This window comes from Cololabis saira, chromosome 15, assembly GCF_033807715.1.
Source record: "Cololabis saira isolate AMF1-May2022 chromosome 15, fColSai1.1, whole genome shotgun sequence".
NCBI lineage: Eukaryota > Metazoa > Chordata > Actinopteri > Beloniformes > Belonidae > Cololabis > Cololabis saira.
The window spans coordinates 27910903-27935839 of record NC_084601.1 but is presented as its reverse complement, the minus strand read 5'-3'; the positions used below and the strand labels follow the sequence as shown (position 1 = coordinate 27935839).

The window sequence follows — 24937 nt, the reverse complement described above, 5'->3', positions numbered from 1 at the left end:
GAAAAGGGCTGCAAAGATATTTTGGAAAAGGGTCCTTTTTTATCTTGTCTATCAAATTCATTAAATAAATATGAATTTGATCCTTTTTTTGGCTCTGAATTAACTCAGTTTTGACTCTTAAAATGATTTTACTGCAATATTTAATAATGCATACAAATGTACATTTTCCCAATTTACGAGATGAAATATTGTTGATATTCATTTCATATCGTATGACATATATATCCCAATTAAGAATTTGTTTTGCTGAGTAGGCTATTTTATTCTATTAAATGCCATATCAATGTCACCAGGCCTTTCTAAACCATAACTTTCCCTTCCTAACTCACACTCTGAAACTGTAACAAGAAACAAGCGGGGATGAACGGGCCCTTGCACCCATATGCACGTTCAGGCTGCAGTGGAAGCGATTGTATGACTTGCATGTAGAATCTTCAGGCCTGGACATCTAGCGGATGACACCACCCACGACTCTCTATATCAAACCATTCAAAAGTTATGGCAGAAAGTAGGAACTATTGAATATCGCCCAATCAAATGAAGGGGCGGGGCTAATTCATGACAATGAAAGTCAAATTCTCAATACCGAGTCAGATGACACCACCCACGAGTCTTTATGTCAAACCATTCAAAAGTTATGGCAGAAAGTAGGAACTATCAAATATGGACCAATCAGATGAAGGGGGGCATGCTTTTTGGCGTCTATCGTCGGTAACGATAGACGACTTTTGAAAGAGAAAAGTAATGCACGTCGTCGCAGGATGGAGACGCACATTTTGATGTATAACACACCTGGGTGCACGTTACGGTTCGGGCTGCATTAACGGCCGAAGAAATGGCATAAATTGCGCCAAAATGACACGATTAATTTAAAATGGCCGACTTCCTGTTCGGTTTCGGCCATGGCGCCAAGAAACTTTTCTTTAAGTTGCAACATGATACAGGTGTGTACCGATTTTCGTGCATGTACGTCAAACCGTATTGTGAGGCTTGAGGCATGAAGTTTTCTAGGGGGCGCTGTTGAGCCATTAGGCCACGCCCAATAATGCAAACCATTAAATATCACATTTTTCGCTAGGCCTGGCTTGGGTGCAAAATTTGGTGACTTTTGGGGCATGTTTAGGGGGGCAAAAAGGCCCTCATTTCGTCGGAAGAAGAAAGAAAAATTCCTACAGATACAATGGGGCCTTCGCACTGTGCGTGTTCGGGCCCTAATTAAGCATTTAAATTCACATAATGGAAATGGAGTAGCCTATTGAAAAGGAGAGGAATTATTAAATTAGAATAACAAATAACGAGCAATGTCTAGACTTATTTTACTTGCATACTCTTTTGAGACATGTGAAAAAAAATCTTAAAATCGTTAATAAAACCCCGTAAGGAGGGTTTACAATTTCTCCATTTAGCACAATGAATATGGTGCTTACCCAGTAACAAAAATATATTAATAATATCAGAAACAGAAAATTCCAATCATCCATGAAGAAAATCATATGGCTTAATTAAAAAAGTGGAACATTTTTAATTTTAAGAGATATCCAATGTGGTGTCTGGTTTGGAGTGTTGACTGCGTCTCTGCAGGCGCCGGGCTGCAGGACGCGCCTTCTGCCCACATGGAGGCGCCGCAGAGCCGCACTGCGTCCCGTTTCCACGCTGTATAGTGCCGGCGGAGAAAGAGTAGTAGAGCCGTTACGAGAGGAGAGAGGGGGGCTCTTTTAAAATGCTTTAGCAGGAGATCAGTTGCTCCCTGCGCGGACTGTGGACGCAGCAGTGCGGCGCCTCTGCATGGACCTGAGCGCGCAACTCCTTTCCAGACCTGCGCTGCAGCCGCCAAAGGACTTTCCTGCAGGATCCTCTGGAGTTTATACTACTTTACAATTTAGCCAAAATGTACTCTCCTGCTTTGCTGATGATGCTGGTGGCCGGAATCTTCGCTGACAGTCTGGAAGGACCAACAGGTAAAGGAAGTGTAACAGGGAATGGGTGCGCGCACCTGCGCAGTTTCCGACTCAGTTACCTTTCGGGCTGGAAAGCTGCTCATTTCTCCTTAAACTAAGTGTCTTGAGAAAAGTGTAAATCTTCTCCAAACTCATGTTGAATGTTCTGAAGGTTTTGTCTCTGAACAAAATCAAAGAAATGTGGGTTCAGGATCTGAGTGCCGCCAAATTTTCTCGTTCACTTTACTTTTCTTGTATATGATGCTGTAAAAGTGACTCAGCCCTCCGAGGGTGAGTGGGCAGAAACACGCAGCTGCATCCAGTGCTGCACCTGCATTGAATCTTGCTGCTTTTTGACACATAATTAAATACGTAATGTAAAAGTCCACTTTGACGTTTGCTCAGAATCATGATCAGAATCACTATCAGATTATTTGACCATGTTCTCCGTGTTCTATCCGTGTTCTTCTATTTTTGGCCTCTTCAGTTTTATTAGTTTCATAGCATTTGGCATGAAAAAGGAGGAATGTCAGCTGGTAAATTGTCCGAAATCAGGACATTCCAGTAACCAGTCTACTATCCAGTGCATTTCTAGATAAACGTTGTGTGAACATAAAAAAACGAAACCCACGAAAAGACATTTTTCATGTCTTTTAAAAAAAAAAACTGTAACTGTGTTCCTCAGATCCTGTCTTTGCAGGCCATTGTCTCCTATGATTTAGATGATCTGTTGCGCCAACCGCCTGATTCAAATGAACAGCTTAGACTGTCAAGGTTTGCACAAATCTGTTAACGATCAATTTAACAGAATTAACTGTGTTAGAGAAACATGTAAAACATGCAGGGCAGTGGCCCCCGAGGACCGCGGGTGAGGAACTCTCATCTACAATTACTGCTGTTGCGTTCGTGTTTGGATGCAGAGACTCGGGGGAATAGAAGATTTCTTTCTATATTTGTGGTCGCCTCCATATACCAGACATTAAAATATTGATTTTTCTGGTTGTACTTTTAGCATCAAATAATATTGATGCTGGTTTGCAAAAAAAAAAAAAAAAAAAAGGCCCCACATGCCACAGATGAGAAATATTAGGGTACAGTTAAAATGCTGAAGAGTAACTCTTTTATTACGAATGAAACGCAGCAAGCATTCACAGGCTGTTATTGGTTATTGGCGCCATTTGGGAAGAAAAAATGCTGAGTGGAGTGAGTTGGCTCGCCCAAGTCATAATGTCTGACCTGTTCACATTATACTTTGGAGTTGGATCTGGGAAATGTGCTTTTGGACCACCGTTACAATGTCACCATCAGCATCAAAGCATTAAAAAATGTTTTAGCATTTAGCATGTTCATTTTTACAGTCTGAGATTATGCTGTCTATGACAGATGCAAGTAAAGTCATCTTTTTTTCTTTCTTTTTATACAGGCAAATGTTTACAAAGATACATTTTAGTTTGTACATCATAGGACTTTGGGGTGTAATAATGATATAATAGCACACACAAAATAAAATCCTTTGAAAACAGTTAGTGGATGTCATGGTCCTGGTTCTGTGCTTTACTGGTACAGCAAGAGAACCATAAATAATTAAAGAAGCACATTACAAAAAACATTTAAAAAACAACCTCCATTTATCCACCCATCCATCCATTTACTCACTCTTATCTAAATTCAGGTTGCTTGTTTCATGAATTGTAATCAAAATGCTAATAAAAGTGCCATCATTAGCCCTCTCTTTTAATGAAAGGAATGAAATGGTGGAAAGTGCTTTGGAAAGAACCCATGCTAATAACTCTGAAGTTTCAAATGTGCAAAATGAAAGTTGTGGATTAAGGCAGCTTTTCGAATTATCATGAATAAAACATTCAAGCAAGCACTGCATGTCATCTTTAAAACTCAATACATATGTATAAACTTGTAAAAAGATGAGGAAGATCAGCCACTTATTTTAACGTGCAAGTACCCTGAGTAGTTGACCGGTCAGGTGGTTGTCAGGCTAGACATGCAAGCTGTCAGCTTTTGATACTAATATCCAGCTGAAGGAATGTCTATTCCAGTGGATTTTTGACCTCAGTAAGATCGTCAGCACCCTGGAGCTGGCCGCTGCTTGCTCACATGTATGTGATGGAAGGATCAAAAATGATAAATTCAATTCAATCATACTTTATTAACCCCTAATGGGAAATTATATGTGTCAGTAACTACAGTACCAGTAGTTAAAGGAGCCGTCTGTAAGAAATGGCCAAAACTGGTACTGCAGTCACTTTCAAAATATTGTTGAGCGGCGTGTACCCTCCCCCTCCTCCCCCCGACCAGAGGTTGCCAGGTAGGCTGCAGAATGCAGCAGGAACGTAGGCTGCCATGGCTGCCATAATTAGAGCCGAGCTGGCAACCCGGATGCCGAAACAATACTGACTTGGTGATTGGGAGATAGGTGGAGGGTGGAGCTTCAGAAACAATACTGACTTGGTGATTGGGAGATAGGTGGAGGGTGGAGCTTCAGAAACAATACTGACTTGGTGATTGGGAGATAGGTGGAGGGTGGAGCTTCAGAAACAATACTGACTTGGTGATTGGGAGATAGGTGGAGGGTGGAGCTTCAGAAACAATACTGACTTGGTGATTGGGAGATAGGTGGAGGGTGGAGCTTCAGAAACAATACTGACTTGGTGATTGGGAGATAGGTGGAGGGTGGAGCTTCAGAAACAATACTGACTTGGTGATTGGGAGATAGGTGGAGGGTGGAGCTTCAGAAACAATACTGACTTGGTGATTGGGAGATAGGTGGAGGGTGGAGCTTCAGAAATAATACTGACTTGGTGATTGGGAGATAGGTGGAGGGTGGAGATTCAGGCCAAAACCAAAAATGACAACATCAGTTGAGGGCTGCAACTCCTCTTTTTAAACTGGAATATCCTGGCTTGAGTGCTGTTGTCAGTGACATAAGTATTTGAAATGAACATGATTTTTAAATGTCTGTTGACATATCGGGGTCATTTTATGATTCGTTTTATTATTGCTCTTACATACAGCTCCTTTAAGTTTCTTTAAAGAGCCATTGTAGATGGCTGTAGCTGTGGGCAGGACAGATCTCCTGTAGCAGTTTGTGTTGCAGCAGATCTGAAGAAACCTGTGTTGTTGAGAATGGTTTCTTTGCACGATCACCTCTCAAGGCTCCAGAATATTCTCCAGAACTTTTTATGCTTTTACATCAACAGATGACTCCAGTTGTGATTGCACAACAGACATCTAGAACAGGGTCCCCCTGTCCTGCATGTGTTAGATGTTGCCTTGCATCATCACACTTGATTCTAACTAATGGTCGTCATCAGCATGTCATCAAGTTCTGGACAAGTCTGTTAATGACACAGTCATTTGTATCACGGTGTGCTGAAGCAGGGTAACTTGCTTGCTTTTGCTATTTTCTTTTTTTGGATGAGTGGATATTTATACTCATCATATTCAAATTGATCTCCCAGATGTTAAAGAAAACGTGTTGTCGATTCAGGGTGAAATATGGTCAAGTGCAGAGTAAGTGCAGTTCAGACAGTGTTCAGGTTCAGGTGAAGAAGTTAAAGAGTGAGTGAGGTTTCTGCTAGGAGCTACTCTTGGAAGAGGAGCACTTTCAAGAGCTTCTTGAACATAATAATAATAAATAGAAGGATAGATACGTGTCCTGTCATGCCCTCTAGAGCCCGATCCAGTATTCGCTGCAAAGGTGGCAGTTATTTCCTTTTTTGGACAATTTTGGCTCATGAAGTTAATTTCAACTCTCACTTTGGGTGATTTCAGGGACCAGCTCAGTTTTTATCCATCAAAAAAGAGCCCCAAACATATGTATCTCCCCTGGGGTGAATATGGAGGGTGAAAAAAATGGAGAGCGTGCTCACACAATATGCAATGACGAAATGTGGGGGCACTGGAGGAAATTACACAAAAGTCCATAAAACTAAAATTGCATGATTATTGCACACTGTTGAAGAATAGGATGGTTCTGTAATTATAGTAACTATAATTATAGTTATTATGATTGTAATAGAATGACAAGGAAACAAGGAAAGTTTCAAGACAAAAAAATTGGACAAATGTATGATTATGACCTGTCAACTTTAGCTGTGGGACTTGAGGAAAGGCACTAAACAGCCAGGCTTTAATTGTCTGATTGCTGAAGAAAAATGGATACACTTAGCCTGAAATGGATAAAAATGACCAATTAAAATAGATTAAGTACGGCCCACATGTCCCTCCTCACCTTCCCGACGAGCACTGCAGCAAAAACTGGATTAACCACGACCAAGAGCATACACAAGTGTGTTTGTCTGTTTAAACTGATGGAAAAACACAGCCACTGCTGAGAGGAGAGTCACTGATATTCCGGATTGCTGATGGCTTTTGAGAAGGTTTTAATGAGCTCAGCTGTTTGTTGTCAGTTACATGGTTCATCTCGTGGACTTTGGTCAGCAGTGTGGCTAAAGTAAAATTGATTATGTGTTTTTAATCATCACTGGGGATTTTTCATGGGGTTTGGGGAATTCTCTGAGCTGTGAACGGATGAGAAAATTCAGTGGCTTTACAACTGCAGCACGATTACTTCTGTTTATCTGGAAATGATTTTGCCTTATCACCAAGGGAGGAATCAGTGCAGCGGTTGTGCTCCCAAAGGCAATTTCCTCACATGGAAGTGGATTTGAGTAAAACGCAGAGTCGGCAGCCATAGACTTCTGTCCCTGCTAAAACTGAACTCCAGCTTCCTTCCCTCCGTCTATTTTTCAAAGAACTTGTAGAACAAATGTAGTTATGTGCTAACAATACTGGACAGACAGATGTTTGGGTAATACTTTTAAATTACAATTGATTTTGTAATTTGAATTCTTTTCTGGTAATCAAGATCATTTTGGGGTAGGTGGCTCAATTGGTAGAGCGTTTGCCCATGAACGTGAAGGTCAGTCGTTTGAGTCTTAGTTCCTCTTGTATCCGCCAAAGTGTCCTTGGGCAAGACACTGAATCCCCAGTTGCCCGCGGTTGTCAGGCCAGCGCCGTTGTATGGCAGCTCCGCCGACAACCGGTGTGTGGGTGAACGTCTACAGTGGAAATCGCTTTGGGGCTGTAAGAGTACAGCTGGAAAGCGCTACGTGTATATAAGTGTAAGCCATTTTATAATATTGACAGCTGTAGTAACAAGCAGTATAACGTAATGCCATCGTGTATCGCCTTGTCTTTGCTGGGGTCTCTTTTAGCTTTAATGTAACATCCAGGAATAGATAAAATATTAGTAACCTGATCAAACAGTATGCTCTAGTCAGTAAGTCAATATCAGTGAAAGCTACATTGAAAGAAAACCAAGTAGTGGTACTAATACAGTCAAAGTTGGCTGCTTTGCTAAACTGTCACAAAGAGTTAAAAAAAAAAAAAAAAAAAAAAAATATATATATATATATATATATATATATACATAATATAAAGAATACATATATATACATATATATATATATATATATATGTGTGTGTGTGTGTGTGTATATTGCAGCGTTCCTGCATCTATGCTCAGCTGTGTACAGTATGTGTATTGTTCTGTAGTGTATGTATGTATATACAGTATATGTATAATGGCAAAGGAACATTTCTACATACAATAATTCATAGATTGGCTAAAGCTCCAATTGGTAGAGTGTCTTAACAAATAAATTAGTAAGTGAAAGCCACAGGTTGTTCCAGTTCAGGGGTTTAGGACCCAAGTGCAGGCGATCGGTACTTGGCACCAATCGCAGTATAAAAGCAATAAACTATGCCAGACTGTACAGTTCAACAGCCACACTTTAAAGTTTGACATTTCCTACTTCCACATACTACCAAGTAGGGTCTAAAACAGCTTTTTAAACAGAAATGTGTCACTAATATCAGTTTTTTCCACTGCCAATCACGTGAATATGGTGTATATACAGTGTTGAATCATACTTCTACTGATAACTTCTGCAACCTACGTTTCCTGAAGGCAACATGACTGAGGAATGTCCCCCGCCTTCTCTGTTCTGCTGTCACTCATGATGCCACGCCCCTCTCAGTTGATGCCACGCCCCCCATGCCAGATCCGGGCCAAAAGTCTGAACCTGAAAAAAAAATTTGAAACTGAAAAAAAAAGAAGTGAAACTGAAAAAAAAGACGTGAAACTGAAAAAAAAGATTTGAAACTGAAAAAAAGATTTGAAACTGAAATAAAAAGATTTGAAACTGAAAAAAAAATCTGATACTGAAAAAAATAAAATTGAAACTGTAAAAAAGAATTTTCAGGTTCAAATTTTATTTTCAAATTAGCAAAACTTTTGGCCTTGATTTGGCTCCATAGAATAAGTAATCAAGAGACAACTGGAGGAACAACGAAAGGCTTAAACTCAGGCAGTTTATATTAAAATGTTATACGCACTGACTCGCACTGAAATGTGGGCGCAGGTGTTGAGAGACAAAAAGAGGACGATAATGGGATAATAATGTCATTTTTTTCCTATTTATTAAATGTACTATACATATCCTAGCATACAACTGGATGTGTTTTTATATCCTCTTTTATTTAGAGGCAACCTAAATGAAACAGTTTTGAAGAGTGACAAATTATGATTATTCAACATTTTTCTTGAATTATTGTCAGTGTGGTAGTTGGATTCTGTTGATGTCCTTCAGGTATTTTGTTCAGCTTTTCTTATTCAACATGTTTTTTTATCATGTTTTAGGATAATTTGATCAAGTCAAGAGGTTGGGTTAAAAGCAACACAGAGGTTGATAGTGGTAACAAACGCAACATTTCAGGGTATTACATCTCATGGTGTATTCTGACAGAAATTGGGCCGTGCGGCGGCAGCGGCTGCTCGTCTCGCGTGCCTATCACCACTACGTATTGTTAATGGAGCTGACAGCACAGCCGGAATGCCTCGGCCTGGACCCGCGAGGAGATAGATATGGCACATCTTGTTGTTATTGTCCGTTGCTACTGTGAGCAGGCCTGGTTGTGGAGTCTGATGGCAGCGAGGAGGAAGGACCTGCGATGCCTCTCAGTGACGCATCGCGGGTGGAGCTCTCCAAGGCTCTGACAGTCTCATGAAGAGGGTGGGAGACATTGTCCATGATGGAGGACAGCTTTGCCACCATCCTCCTCTCCCCCACCACCTCCACAGGGTCGACACTGCAGCCCAGGACAGAGCCGGCTTTCCTCACCACCTTGTCCAGTCTCTTCCTCTCCGCTGCTGTGATGCTGCTGCTATCCCAGCAGACCACACCATAAAAGATGGCCGACGCCACCACAGAGTCATAGAAGGTCCTCAGGAGGCCGTCCCTCACTCCAAAGGACCTCAGTCTGCGCAGCAGGTGGAGTCTGCTTTGGCCTTTCTTATAAAGTGCCTGAGTGTTTATGGTCCAGTCCAGTGTTTGTTCAGGTGAACACCCAGGTACTTGTTAGAGTCCACTAAGAATGTCCGTTTCGTCTGGATGTTCACCGGAGAGGGGGGGACTTTGCGCCGGCGGAAGTCCGCTACCAGCTCCTTTGTTTTCCCAGCGTTAATCTGGAGGCGGTTCCACCAGTCAACAAAGCTGTGGAGAACTTCTGGAGGTGGCAGTTTGTTGTGTGGTGGGTGAAGTCGGCCGTGTAGATGCTGAAGAGGAGGGAGCCAGGACGGTCCCCTGTGGCGCTCCTGTGCTGCAGACCACCATGTCAGACACACAGCCTCTTGTCTTCACAAAATGTGGTCGGTTGGTGAGGAAGTCCAGGACCCATGATGTCAGCTGCTGGCAGCTTGGTCCAGCATGGTCCAGTTTGTCCCTCACAAGTTCTGGCTGGATGGTGTTGAAGGCACTGGAGAAATCATAAAACATAATCCTCACGGTGCTTCCAGCCCGCTCCAGGTGGGACAGGGACCTCCGCATGAGGAAGATGACGGCATCCTCAACCCCGATGTTCGGCTGGTAGGCGAACTGCAGCGGGTGGAGGAGCTCGCCAGGGGGCGCAGGTGGTGGAGGACCAGCCTCTCTAGGGTCTTTGCCAGGTGTGATGTCAGGGCCACTGGGCGGTAGTGGTTGAAGTCGCTGGGGCGAGATGACTTGGGCACCGGTACCACACAGGACGTCTTCCACAGCTGTGGTACCTTGTGCAACCTCAGGCTCAGGTTGAAGATGTGCTCCACGATCCTGCACGTTTGCCTGGAGCAGGATTTGAGCAGCCTGGAGGTGATGCCATCTGGACCTGTCGCCTTCTTCACCTTGAGCCTGGCCAGTCCTCTCTCCACCTGAGCTGTGGAGAGCACCATCTTATTACCGATGCATCTCACATTCCCGGTGATGATGGTGGGGAATGTGGGCTTGAAGTGCTTCTTCTTGTTCTTGCACATAACACCCGAGCGTTGTCCTCTTTTTCTCCTCTTCAGCTCGGGGGGAACGTGGGTTTGTAGTTGGTTAGCTTCCCTTGGCTACAGAGGGCTAACAGCTGTTCACGGTTGTAAACAATGGAGCGTCTACTTCCTGTTTCAGTGGTTGCTGGGGTGATGAACGAGGTGAAAAATAGCAGAAATAATAGGGCCACTCTAACAGTTTTGGCAAACATGATGCCGCCCGGTAAAAAAAACAAGTTTTCACAGAAAACAGGACAGAAAAATAAAAATAAAAAATGACTCAGAAAAGATCTGTTAAACTGTTTTACCAGAAACCTTGTCACTAATTTTGTGTGACTTAACATTTCTTGTACAGCAGTCTGCGCAGCTTCTTTAATTGTTGGGAATGTTTTATGGGCTTGCCTCTTGTCTTGGCTTCTAGATTGAATTGTTTTGTTCCAGTCTAGTAGTCTTTAGTGCTTGACATCTCCCCTAATGAATCCAAAATACTTCAGTATGAGTCCTGCTTTTTATTTTTATTAAAAAGAAACAGTTATTAGTGTACATATCTTACATATCTATATGTATAGATAATGAGACTTAAAGTTTAAGTCTTTGGGTATCTTTAAGTATATTAAACTTTAAGATAATGTTTTACTTCATGTCATTGCGATTGAATTGTGGAATCATTCTTTGCTCTAAAAAAAAGGTTATATACTGTAAAAGTAACATGAAAATGTTTGTCTGGGGGCGCTCTCAACATCAGAGTAATGTTTAAAAGGAAGACTTTTCCTTTGAGGAAATTTACACTGGAGATCTGGAAAAATTTGTTCTCAGAACACAGACTTGGCAAACTACTTGTAAATGGGAGGTATGAGTGATGGGTCACTGGTTGAAGATATGGCTATGTGCTTGTTTTAGGGATGAGCTTTATATAGAGATGAGATATGCAGGAGCATGACTGTTCTGCTGGGATGGCTGCCTGTCCATTTAGTCCAGCACTGCTCTGTCAGAATCTGCCTCCGCTGCTATTACCTTCCAGATCTGTCACCGCCGCTGACAGCAAACCATGAATAATCTTCATGAATATTCCTCTCTGGCTTCTGCTGCCTAGCCAGCAGTGTGTTTACACTTTATGGCTGAACCAATTGTCTGAGCTATTTCCTGGCCGTGAACCGGCGGTTGGCCCTTTCACACCTGATGATGAGTTGATGCCAGTCGTGGGACTGGCAGCAGAGCGGAAACTGTTGCTCGGTTATCTTTGCGACGTAAGACGAATGGGCCGCAGATTCAGCAGAAGAGGTCAGGGTCCAGCTGCAGGATGATTTTTGTGGTGCTGCTGTCAGCAAGTGTCACTCTAGATTTTGATAAAATCTGCAGCCCAACTGCAGGAATAGCATCCTTTTCACTTCATTTCCTGCCTGCTGCTTCTAAAGGGACATGATTGCATTATGCCACAAACGCTACTAATCTCTGCTACTTCGACTCTTTATCTCCCTGCGTTTTCCCTCTTGTACCGGCATGTTTAGTCCCCTGTTTCATTAATGTATAAAATTGGAGAGCAGATAAATTCAAGTTAGATTAACTACTGTAGTCCAACTCATATCTAACTCATCATATAAAAAAAAGAAAATAAATGATTTGGAGACCCAGACTCTGTTGGTCTCCAGGCAGCTGTAGATATTACTCTTTAAAAAATAGCTGTTTAAAGTTATCAAACCTGTGGGCCTCAGAGTATCCCTTTGGCACACAGGAGATATTAAAAGTTGAAGAAAAACTTTGGTAAAAAGTCAAATTATACAGTAGAAGGCATCACTTTCCCCTCACAAGACTGAAGAAGGGCACTGCGGAAGTTCTTGGCCGCCCCCGTTAAGCTTAGCAAGGAGCTTCTTGTGTGCAGCAGGAGGGGATTTGCAGCGTGAGCGGCGTCACCTGTGTGCCTGCTATCACTGCTGGAAGCCTTTGTCGCTGCAGTCTTTACCTCCTACGTCGGTACGGTTGGGCTGGTGCCAGTTTTGTGTGTATATGTGTTGTTTTTTTTCCCCCAAATGAAATATTGCATTGTGATGGTAAACATGAAGTGTCAGAGCCACAGGGTGCAGGCTGGGGAAGAAGGGGAAGCGGTGAGGAACGGTGCCGGCTCTGTAGTGGTGTTTTTCAGCACAAAACCCCAAAGTTTCTTGTGGAAGTCATTTGTGGTTTGGACTACATATGCCATATTACACAATGTAAGAACTAGCCATTATCAATAAACCCCCTTTTTTGGTGCTGATTAGGGATGGGCGGTATGGACTAAAAAATGTATCACGATAATTTCTGGCATTTATCCCGATAACGATAAAAATGACGATAAAAAAAATACCAATTCAACTCCACCTTTTTAACTATAAATCTATCTCGCTCTCAGATGTTTGTTACACAAAAACGTCATCAACGGGAATTTATCTTTCTTTCTTTCTTTCTTTCTTTCTTTCTTTCTTTCTTTCTTTCTTTCTTTCTTTCTTTCTTTCTTTCTTTCTTTCTTTCTTTCTTTCTTTCTTTCTTTCTTTCTTTCTTTCTTTCTTTCTTTCTTTCTTTCTTTCAGGCTCATTTCCTTCCTTCCTTCCTTCCTTCCTTCCTTCCTTCCTTCCTTCCTTCCTTCCTTCCTTCCTTCCTTCCTTCCTTCCTTCCTTCCTTCCTTCCTTCCTTCCTTCCTTCCTTCCTTCCTTCCTTCCTTCCTTCTTCCCTTCCTCTTTTCTCCCTTCCTTCCTTCTTCCATTCCTCTTTTCTCCCTTCCTTCCTTCCTTCCTTCTTCCCTTCCTCTTTTCTTCCTTCCTTCCTTCCTTCCTTCCTTCCTTCCTTCCTTCCTTCCTTCCTTCCTTCCTTCCTTCCTTCCTTCCTTCCTTCCTTCCTTCCTTCCTTCCTTCCTTCCTTCCTTCCTTCACATACGTTGTGCGTGGATTTAACACAGAACCATAAATCAGCTTCACACAAAAACGTCATCAACTGGAATTTATCGTTTTTACCGCGAGATGACAAATTCTTATCGTGGCGAATTTTTTTGACGGTTTATCGTGAACGGTAAAATATCACCCATTCCTAGTGCTGATCTGTTCAGTAATGACAACTTTAACTTTTAAAAGGCAATTCAAAGAAGTAGAGGATCTTTTGAATCCTGATGAGTCAGGTCCTCGTCAGAATATTTACTGCAAAAAAGCTATAGATGACATGGAGCACACGAGCCCTGGAAATCTGCAAGAGAAAAATCAAACAGACACTGAATATCTTTCTTGAAGTGAGCTGTTTGGATTTGCAGGGCGTCGTGACATCTCAGATCGACATCAAAGTAGAATTACCCAGCCTCTCCATCTCCATCTCCATCCACAGTTTCACATCAGTCTGGATTGGCTGCAGATGGCACACAGTTTCAGCAGCAGTCGGTGACAACACATCTGGACACTTTGCCTTTGCACAATGCATCCTTTCAGGGGGGAAATGTCCCACTGGTATTCACTGGAATCTATTCCAAAAGAAGACTCCATGAGAGGGGTGGACTCAGACATCTGGCTCCACCCCTCTAAAGAGTTTTTTTTTTTTTACAAGGTAACCTTTCCACAAGAAAGGGTTACCTTGGCCATGAGTTATAAGATGCTGATTAACTTGGCAGTGAGAAGGGGTGCTGGCATCTGCGCTAGCGTCTGCTGGGTCTCCTTTTCAAATGCCATATACAGTAGTAATGAGTGCAGAGGGAAGGGGAGGAGCTGATCGATCATGCCCTGAATGGGACTGAGCAGGCTTTGGTGTCTTTGCATTCACAGAAAAGCAAGTTAGCTAGCCAAAGATGATTTGAGGTATGTACATCTAAACTCCTCTCAGTTTTATGAGCTGTTCTGCTGTACATGCCAGGACTATGATTCGTTGGGCTTTTTTTAGCTTGGCATAGCAGGGGACTCTAAATCATTGAGTAAATAAGCTGGACCCCCCCAGCAGAGGCACTGCATATTCAGTGAAAGTGGAGAAAAAGTAGCTGAGAGAGAAGTGAAGTGAGTGGGAGGAGAGAGGAGCAAGTGGAGTACAGGAACAGATTATTGATTAAACTGATTTCAACATGGAAATGAAATCAGGTGCCAGTTGGATTTCTTCCTGAACGGCAAATCTCTGCCTCACATTTTATTCTTCTTTTTCCCATGTGATCAAGCAGGCTGGGGTGCGGTGAAAGTAGTTGAGGGGAGTTGCTTTTACTTTAGCTGCTGAGCATTTGTGTCCTGGTGCCCTCCCAGCCTGCACCTCTAATCTCAGCATCAGTGCCGGGACCAGATGGTGCTGTGGCTGGGGGTCACCAAACCCAGAGCAGGAAGAGTAGGGCACGGAAGGATGATGAGCCTGTCCCAGACACTGGGCGGATGATGCAGGGATGACCTGAGTAGGCTTTAAAAACACATCTTCTTTGTTTGGCCTTGCATAAGAAGCACTTGACATATGTCGTGTGTGAGTTGGCTTAAACACAGGCGCCTGTATGATGACCTAGAAAAGTGATGGCTAGGCACAGAAGGAGGTTTGCTATCAAATGGCTGAAACTTTCCTGAAAAGGTCTTTGCTGGTGTTGGTATGGAAATACAGAATAGTCTTCATTAAGGATAGGATGATCCAGATGACAGATAGCCCTTTAGGCTCACTTACGGCTAGGGGTGGGTATTGGGAAGGACCTCACGATACGATACGCATCACGATACTTGAGCCACGATACGATACACATTGCGATATCCCGATTATGCGATATCCCGATTATTATATTCTACATAGTTCACCAAAAAATTTAAAAATGCATTACACATCTTAAAATCCAAGTTGTATATATGTACATCAGATGATAGTGAGTGATGGATCTTAAAATCCGAGTTGCACGTTCATCAGATTATAGTGACAATTCATGGGACAAACTGAGTCAAAACAATGTTTTATTATAACTATACAAGCTAAAGTTACAACATATTTGTACATGTTTTTCATATTATTTACATCATATGAAATTAACATTAAATTTAGTATGAGGTTGCTTTAATTATGTGGCAAATTATAATAAACACAAGAAAGATGGGTACTAAAACCAAGGACAGGCACAGTGATCAGTCAGTATATATAAATCCATAAATAAATAAACCTCTGTCCATTATTTTTCATTTTTTAAGGACAGGCAATTGTGTTATATAAAAAATAAATTATTAAATGAAATAAAACGTGAAATAAAACCTGAGCTCAGTGCAGGGCCCTCCCAGGGTTGGTAGAGTGGCAATGCCCAGGACTGTCACTTAGGTAGGAGCACTGGGTGATAAAATGGGAAAAAAATCGGGGATAAAAAATATAAAAAAAAAAAATCAAAAAAAAAATCGATATTCAAATTTTTAATATCGATATTGAATCAGCTGGAAAAGTATCGCGATATATTGCCATATCGATATTTTTGCCCACCCTTACGGCACAGGTGTCAAACTGAATCCCAGAAGGGCCGCTGTCCTGCATGTTTTAGATGTTTCACTGCTTTAACACACCTGATTCTAATTAATCATCGTCACCAGTTTGTCATCAAAGTCTGGATCTGTTGACGACACAGTCACTTGTATCATGGTGCAATGAAGCAGGGAAACATCAAACCTTCAGGGACACCGGCCCTCGAGGACTGGAGTCCGACACCCCTGACTTACGGGAAACCTGTTATGGTATTCTCAAAATTGAGACTTGTAACCTAATGTGCCTAATGTGTGTAACCCAATGTACACATGTGCAATACTGCCTTAACTCATGAATTAAATAACAGTTAAATGTCAATAAACCTTTTCTTTTTGAATAATAAAAGTGGCAGGGAACTAGGGCTGGGCGATATATCGAGATTTTAATATATATCGATATATTTTCAAACACGATATGGTACGAGACAATATCGTTTATATCGATTTAAAATTTTTTTTTTTTTTTTTTTTTTTTACATTTTTTTTTCATGATTTTGATATAGCTTATTTTGTGACAAATTGACTTGAATGTTTTATTTGAGATTTGCACAAATGTTTTGTTATTTGCACAACTGTCAACCTCAGTGGAAAAGTCTGCCTGTTACTGTCTACATTGTATTAATTGCACAGTGTATTTTAATTTAATTGTTATGCAGGAAAGGGATATTTGTTTTATTTTATTCAAGAAGCATTTTTATTCTCTATATGCAGGCAGTTTATTTTTATTTCATTTGTTTTATACATTTTGATATTGTGCAGACCTCTGTTAACAAAAGGTACCTGTGTGACATTTGGCACAAGGCTTTGTATTAAAACTGACTGTTTTTTTAAGGGTTTGCCTCAGAAAAAAATGAAGCTAACAGAGATGCTATGCTATAATGCTTTGGGGGAAACCCCAATTATGGCACAGAAAAAATATCGATATATATATTAGGGGTGTAACGATACACTAATCTCACGATACGGTACGATACACGATATTGAGGTCACGATAACGATACGATATATTATTTTTTTAACAACCTTGAATGAGGTAGTCATGAGGAAATTTTCTTTTATTTGAAAGACACAAAATACAAAATAATGCTGTGCATTTGCCCTATTGTTACAGTTTGTAATGCTTTATAACTGTTTAAGTTTTAAAGAGAAAGCCAGGCCAACCATTTTCCACAAACTGAACTAAAAGTAAATGTCAGGTTTGCATTATGCATCTTCAGTTTCAGACAAGTACAAATATTTTGCCACAAACTGAATAGTTTCTCTCATGTATGATTTGACTTTTTTCTTTTCCAGAAATTTAACAACTAAAATTAAATAAATAAATACAAGTAAATAAATACATACAATTTTACATCATAAAAAAGATTGATTCATGCTCAACTTATAAGTGTAAGAGGAGATTTATTTTTGTTAAGAAGGTTATTTTGGTAATTCAGGGTTCATTATTTTATAAATATATTCTTTATATTCTGTAAATCAGGGACTATAATGACACTAGTCAGTTTCTGTAGTGATTAGTATGTTTTAGATTGGGCGGAGTGATACAGCACTAGGTGCTGTGTTGATGTTCTAAAATCCTACGCTGTTGAGCGGACAGTGAAGTACACTGGAACTTAGCAGAAGTTGTCTCCGTGTTTATCCTACTCATGACCCCAAAAAGGTTTAATTTAATAAGGTAAGGCTTAACTCTACACCAGACTTACATAAGTAAAAGTTCAGACCTCAAAACGGGACCGCAAAACGGGACTAGTTTATTCTGAGCGGAGGAAGATTTTGGTCCGCGCGGTCCGGCCGCGGTCGTGGTCGGATGCGCGTTTCTAGTCAACACAATAGATTAATATTAATAACACAATATCGCGATACACTCTGTCACCTCCACGACACGTATTGTGACATTTTTGTATCGCGAAATTTCGTGGCACGATATATTGTTACACCCCTAATATATATCGAGTATCGCCATTCAGCTAGAAAATATCGAGATATGACTTTTGGTCCATATCGCCCAGCCCTACAGGGAACAAATAATTTAACATTCCACTTTGATTTTAATAACTCAATTTAAACTCAATCTAAAGTGCTTGACACTGAAAAAAAAGAAATGAAAAAAGCAGAGATAAAGAGCTTTCAAAAACCAGAATTTTCAATAAATGTATAAAAAGTGTGAAGGAACTACATCATTAACATCATTTGAAAGGATCCATAAGCTGTAAAGATCCAGGATACTACAGACAGCAGAAGTGGAGATATTTTTTATCTTAGTTGTTACAAGACATCCTGGCCACCGCTGAGACTCCCTCCACGTAGACATTCAGAGGTTTTTTATTAGTGGCAGCTAACATAGTTTGAAACTGTAACACACAAAGTTACAAGCTACAAGCTGCATCTCAAATGAACTAAAAAAGAACAACAACAGAGCAAAGTTTGATTTGGTATACATGCCATGACTCGGCAAACGGAAAGGGTCAGATTTTACTTACAGATATGCACATTTACTACTTGATTTTCCTCTTCTGTGCCTCCACTCTACATAATATACATTGTTCAGAAAACAATGAAATCATTAACATGTCGTCATGCAGTCCCTTCAGTGAGAGTAGGGCTAAAGCCATCCTGATGTTTTAGTCAGGCTTGCCACCCGTCCCTTGAAATATAGATTTGTTACGTAATTGGGAATTAAAAGTTGATTCCGTATTTCACAATTGTCCCATGCACATCTGTCACACACGCACACACATGAACAACAAACTAACAATAATGAACAAAATAAAGGACAGGATATATTATAGAGAGGAACATATGTTGGTTCGCTCTCTGTTATTTATTGATGTCATAATATACAGGTGAAGGTTGGAAAATTTTAAAATATTGCAAAATTTCATTTATTTATTTTATTTATTGGTTTATTTGACAGGGACAATGCACATCAATAAAACATTTAGCCAAGAGTTAGCCAAGAGGCTATTTTTCATCTGTAGTCCCTGGACAGATGTAAGAATACAGAAAAAGTACAGAAAAGTACAGAAGTACAGAAGTACAGAAAGGTGCAATTAAGTTTTAGTGCTGACAGAGCTGAGTATTAATCAACCATTTCTTTAAATGAGCTCTAAATAAACTGTATGTGTCCAGTTCCCTGATAGTTGCAGGGATGGAGTTCCATTCTAGTGCAGCTTTAACAGAGAATTTAGACTGACTGAAAGCACTTTTTCTGAGTGCTGCACCTCTTGTGAACCGATCAGCAGTTGTTCTAATGTTGACAAAGTGTCTGAGTGGACGAGAAGAAAGAGAGAATTCGTTTCAGTAAATTCAACTAAAGGTGAAACAAATATATTATTTCCCACTACATGCAAAGTGAGATATTTCAAGCCTTTATTTGTTATAATTTTGATGACTATGGCTCACAGTTTATGAAAACCCGAAATAAAAAATCTAAAAGAATTAGAATAATTTATGAAATCAATAAACAATTCAATCATCAAAATTATAACAAATAAAGCCTTACTATATATTGCTTTGCATGTAATGAGACTATGTAATATATTAATTTCACCTTTTAAGTTGAATTATTGAAATAAGTTAACATTTACACCATATTCTAATTTTCCGACCTTCACCTGTAAGGAGCATAGGCTATTTCAGTTGCTAGCATGGTTGGCTGTCTGTACAGTCATGCAAGTGCAATGCTATTAAAGCACTTTAAACTTTAAATCAAAGGTTTTGTTTAGATACATATAAAATAAATACATTTCTATGGAGTTTAGAAGTTTTGGGGATGTCCCTTTTTTTGTGCCTGCACTGCTGAAATTGGGGCGTCCCTTTTTTCTATTTCTGAAAGGTGGCAACCCTAGTGTTAGTGCAAGAAGAGTGCAAATGTGTAACAATGTATGATGAGTTTATTGCCATTCCTGAAGGATATTTCATGCAAAAAGGGCTTGGGACTGAATCTGTGCAGCCATGCACAAGCCCCTCTGCTGCAAGTTCCTGACACCTCTAATATATGCACAGAAAAGTAGGCTAATCATTGTTTTCATACAACTCCACGTCACCACCCTCTACCCTCATTACTCCCTCACCAACTACTCACCAACTGTCACCCACTTTCAGCCGGGACAGAGGACAAGCTATTTATTAAAGCTGTCAATCACTGAGAGAGAGGGGGGCACAATGGAGGTGGATAAGGAGGGAAGACAGCATTCCTGGAAATGTTTTATGGTGGTTCTTTCCCTATACTAATGGAGTCAGTCACATCTTCATTTCAGAGGCAGCGGCAAGGATGACAACAGTGGAAAATGTATGTGTTTTGTCCTTCATCTGCATACATAAGTGTACGTGGGAAGGATGGAGCAATTAACAGCAGTCGTAGATCAGGAATCCTGTCAAACGTGACGGCTTCTTTTTAATTCTATTTTGAGAGAAAAGGACTTAGTTTGGCTAATAAGGTCTGTTGAACATGTTCACAAGCCTTCTTATGCTTCCACATCCTTGCCATGCCTTAGCATGTCTTTGACCCCCACGTGGTATCTGTGTTTAATTAAAAATCCTCTAAAGAGGGATTACAGTACGAGACCAGGCAAATATGTAGTGGCAAACAAGTGAGAGCAGAAATTGAACCACCAAAAGCTTCATTGTGGCTGGTTGGCTGGGCACACAATTAGTGGTTTTAAGTGAGGAGCTTCAGCAGATATCCTTTACTCGGCATATGAAGGCTGTTTTATGTTTGAATTGGTTAGCATGTTTGAAGAGGTATACTGTCTTTACTCTCTCCTGCCTTATTGAGATTAGTTGCTTGTTTTTAATTCAGTTAAAGGTGCAGTTAAATGGCTCACCTGCTGGGCTGAAAGTACCCAATTTAAACCTGAACTACATCATGTTTTATGAAAAATGAAAGCACAAAAGGAACTTTCATGTTTAGTACTCCTGGTCCCAATATAAACGTGGAGGTTAAGTTGCTTTTACAAAACTGTCTCAGATTTACTTCTGTTTGGTTCCTTGCTTCGTCTCACCATAATTTTCTCTTCTATTAAGACTTTAAGTCTGTCACCTTTGCCATGCCATCAATGTTGATGTATGACATATTGCTGTAACACAATACAGTTATCCACCTACTGCAGAGGGATAGTAGTCCAGCCAGGAGGCTGGTTTTTGCCGATAGCAAAAGTGTAAGACAGCATCATAAAAGGAAGCAAATATTCCTTGAAGTGAAACTGAAACTAATATTTTAACCTGCACAAAAGTCCATTGTGCTGCTTTGAAGTAAAGTCAGGGTCCAGCACTGGGACTGGAACTCACAACAAGCACAAGCTCAGCCGGCCGCTATCTGAAACCACCAGTTGTTGGTTGTTTTGAGGACACTACAACTGAGACCCAGCCAACCCTCAGCAGCAGGCCAAACCCCAGGCCAGTGTTTCCGCTAGAAAAAATTGGCACCGGACAAATGTGACCGGCAGGGTTTCAATGTACCGGACAAATGTTTGAAATTCCGGTCACATAGGCTATATATGAATTTATTGAGGTTAAAAATAAATCATATGCAGTAGTACGATATCAATGCAAGTCATTTAATAGTATTTTTATTGAAAAACAGGGTATTTAAAATAAAATAAGTCCCGTCAATTGACTCGCGAGCGTAACTTCAAAAAATAAATAAATATTGCAGAAGCCTGCGCGTAACCTACGGCGTAAGGTACGCGGCGACGCGTACTCTACGCCGTAGGCTCTGCGTCGGTGCGACGCGGAACCATAAATCAACGCACACAATGGCCGCGTCAGCGCCTCAGTACCGTGGATGTCGGCGCCGCAGCTCCGCTTCCTCCCGGCTCCCGGTGTCGTGCCAAAAAGTGATTGCCTGCCAGAATCTGATTTCTCCCCTGAAAATGCGTAATTTTACCTGCCAAAAATTGATTGAAGGCCAAATACAGTTAAAGAAAAGTTGTTTCTGCCTAAATATGACTTGATCTCATTCTTGAGCTTCATAATCTGAAAATCTGACGATTTAGCGCTCTCGCTCAACGGGCTGCAGTGCGCGCTCCCGCGGCCACAAATCAGAAGAAATCAGATTCTGGCAGGCAGTCACTTTTTGGCACGACACCGGCAACGAGGCTCGGAGTCGGCGTGTCCCTCCGCCGTGGCTCGGCGTGTCCCTCCGCGGTACTCCCGGGGACTTTAGTCCCGCAGCACCAGTGAGTATTTAAAATACTGACTGGTGCTGCGGGACTAGGTCAAAATGTCCGGTGAAAATACTGTATTTTTATTTTGACCGGGGAGATTATAAAATACCGGACTTCGGCATATTTTACCGGACAAAGTCCGGCAATTACCGGACAACGGAAACCCTGCCCCAGGCGCTAATGACAACAGGGTTGGAGAGGTCGCATACGTTTACACGATTCTAGGAACGGATTTCTTAACTTTTGTCAAATCAGGATGTAGCCCTGGATTAAACTGTAAACTTCGGCTAAGCTAGTGACAGTATAGGTGGGCCCCGATCTTCAACTAAGGTCTGATCTTTTACTATTCACCCTTGTGCTAGTAAATGTGCAAAGTACCAGTGGAAACAATACAATTTTAGGTAAAGAAATCATCAAAACAAAACAAAATTAAACAAAACAGAAACATAAAAAAATTTAAAAAGTAAACATTAAATAAAAGAATATGAATGTTGCATGTCCATTCTTTCCTTGGGGTCATAGCTGGCTTGGCATGATACTCTCTATATATACTTTTTTCTTTTGTTTCAAGTATTTTCATTCAGTGCCTACAAACAGAGGGCATTAAGACAATTTAAAAACACTCATGAACAGCTATAAACCTGCATCAAACCTCCTCATTCTGAAAGACAGGGACTATTTTATATTTTGAGGAAACAATCAATGTGAGCTGACAAAATAACATGTGGTGTTGCCAAGGTTACTTTTTGGAGTCTTTGTTGTTCAACATCTTTATGCTCCCACTAATGCAAAACAAATGTGTTACCACAATTGTGCAGATGACACACAAATCTATGTAACCATCTCAGCATGTGTCAATAATCAAATTCAAATTAAAATATTTATCAAATGCATTGATCAAATGAAAGAGTGGTAGTCTTTAGTTATATGAAGATGAAATAGAAATAAAAGTGTTTGGAACCAAGGAAGAACAATAAAAGTCAGCACTCAGCTTTATGTAATGAAGCTAAAAATCAATAGCCACGCCAGAAATCTGGGAGTGGTTCTGGATTCAGACCTGAATTTTAACGAACACATTAAGACAGTAGTGAAGTCCACCTATTATCACCTAAGGAAGATATCAAGGATTAAAAATCTGATGTCTCAGCAGGACTTAGGCCACGTTTACAAAAACGTATATTTCCCCCTCTACGTTTTGAAAAATACCATAATTTACACGAACCCGCATAAATATGCTGTTAAGGTGCTATGAGCAGCCAAACCTACAGGGGGCAGTGTAACGAGAAGCATAAAGTCATGCTAGCCAATCGGAATCCTGCAAAAAAACGTCAACAATTGACACGTGTCACTTCCAGTTACTTCCAAGATGGAACGAGAGTCTTTCGTTTGGAGTGACAGAGAAGTGGGGTTACTTTTAACTGTGACTTTAGAATATAAAACAGGTAAAATACAAGAAAATATTGACAGTGGCCAAACAAATTGAAAACACAGGTCGCACACATGACGCTGGTGACGTTTCTGTCGCATAATGTGACGTTCTGAAGACTAAATGTCTGTTTCCCTCCGTTTACAAGCAAACGTGAAGACGGAGGTTTTGCAAATCTCCACTTTGGCCGGAGTTTTCATAAAATGATCGTTTTTGGTGACTTTGAGCTTCGTTTTCGTGTAACGAACGGCCAAAACGCATGAAAACACCACCGTTTTTGCTACGTGTAAACGGGGCCATAATGTCACAATATTTTCCTCTGCTACCCTGCCAGTAATTTTCCACTCTCCTCCCTACTGGTCCACTCTCCCGGCCGACCACAGCCACCGCAGCAGCCAACGCTGTTCACCTGTGCAGTCAGGTGCTCCTCATCTGTATCAAGCCTGGATTTAAGCCTCTCTGGTTCACAGACTCACTTCCAGATTTGAAAAAATGTAAAAAGTTGCAGTTACAGTAGTTCAGAAAACTGTTGGTCGAGAGTGGAAGGTATAACTCCAGTTCTTAAATCTTTACAGTGGCTTCCTGTCTGTCACAGAATAGATGTTACAATCCTGCTGTTGGTTTAAACATTTCTGAATGGTCTAGGGTCAAAATACATCTTTGGTCTCCTGGTCCATGATAAACCTACCAGAGCTCTCAGGTCGTCAGGTTCCCACCTACTTGCTGTATCCAGATCTTTCATGCTCCTCACCTGTGGAACCGTCTCCCAGACGGTGTCAGGGATGCTGAAACTCTGAGTTTGAAAACCTTTTTATTTTCTGCTTCATGTCAGTAATCTCCCACAATGCACTGTAACTTGTATTTATTGCATTTCAAACTCTTACGTTTTAATGCATCTTTTATTGTTTTGATGTAAAGCACTTTGAATTGTCTTATACATGAACTGTTCCCTACAATTACACTAGCCTTGCCTTACTTGATATTGAAAACAAGATAAATACATACATTCATATGCATATACATACATTTCAAATATATAGGCTATGTCCTTTTTATCATTGACTAAAGAAAAAGTAAAAAATGAAAGTATCACTAATTTCACTAAGAAAAACTGTTTTACAAAATTAGGAGTCAATTAGGAATCATTAAGGGTAAAGAAATTTCACTGTTAACCATCAACTTAAATTGTTCCCCATATGCCTTTCTAACTGCAGTTTTGAGCCATGACTCAGTGAAAGCAGTATGTACTGCTGTATTTTTCAGTTTTTGCCCTGTCCAGCCTTGAGCAGTTCCGTACCCTGGAAAGTGCTGGCTGTGTGTAGTTGAAAGCAGCGCTGGACTCCTGACTCAGGACTGACCTCCAACTTTTAGCGGTGCGGGACGGGATCCACGGCCCCGGGGGGATCTGCCAGTAGGCTTTGCCAGAGGGCACCAGGGTTGTTTACTTCGCCCGAGGTTTCTGCTGCAGAAAGGAGGGGGGGGGGGGGACTCCACAAATGGGCGGATATATGTGGTTGTGCGTGTGCTGACCTAGCCGTGAGCATGAATAAAAATGTCCAGTAATTGCCTGATTC

General features: G+C 41.0%; 1 protein-coding gene across 6 annotated transcripts in view; it reads left to right on the top strand.

The window, feature by feature from the left end:
* The first annotated feature begins 1740 nt into the window (after positions 1–1740).
* The window catches only part of LOC133460559 (receptor-type tyrosine-protein phosphatase U-like), a 288319-nt gene continuing 265122 nt past the window's right edge, over positions 1741–24937 (top strand). For all 6 annotated transcript variants that reach the window (XM_061741193.1, XM_061741192.1, XM_061741191.1 and 3 more), the window contains exon 1: positions 1741–1958. In XM_061741193.1, coding sequence (XP_061597177.1) covers positions 1889–1958 — 70 coding nt within the window. In that variant the 5' untranslated portion in view covers positions 1741–1888. The remainder of the gene's footprint in view (positions 1959–24937) is intronic.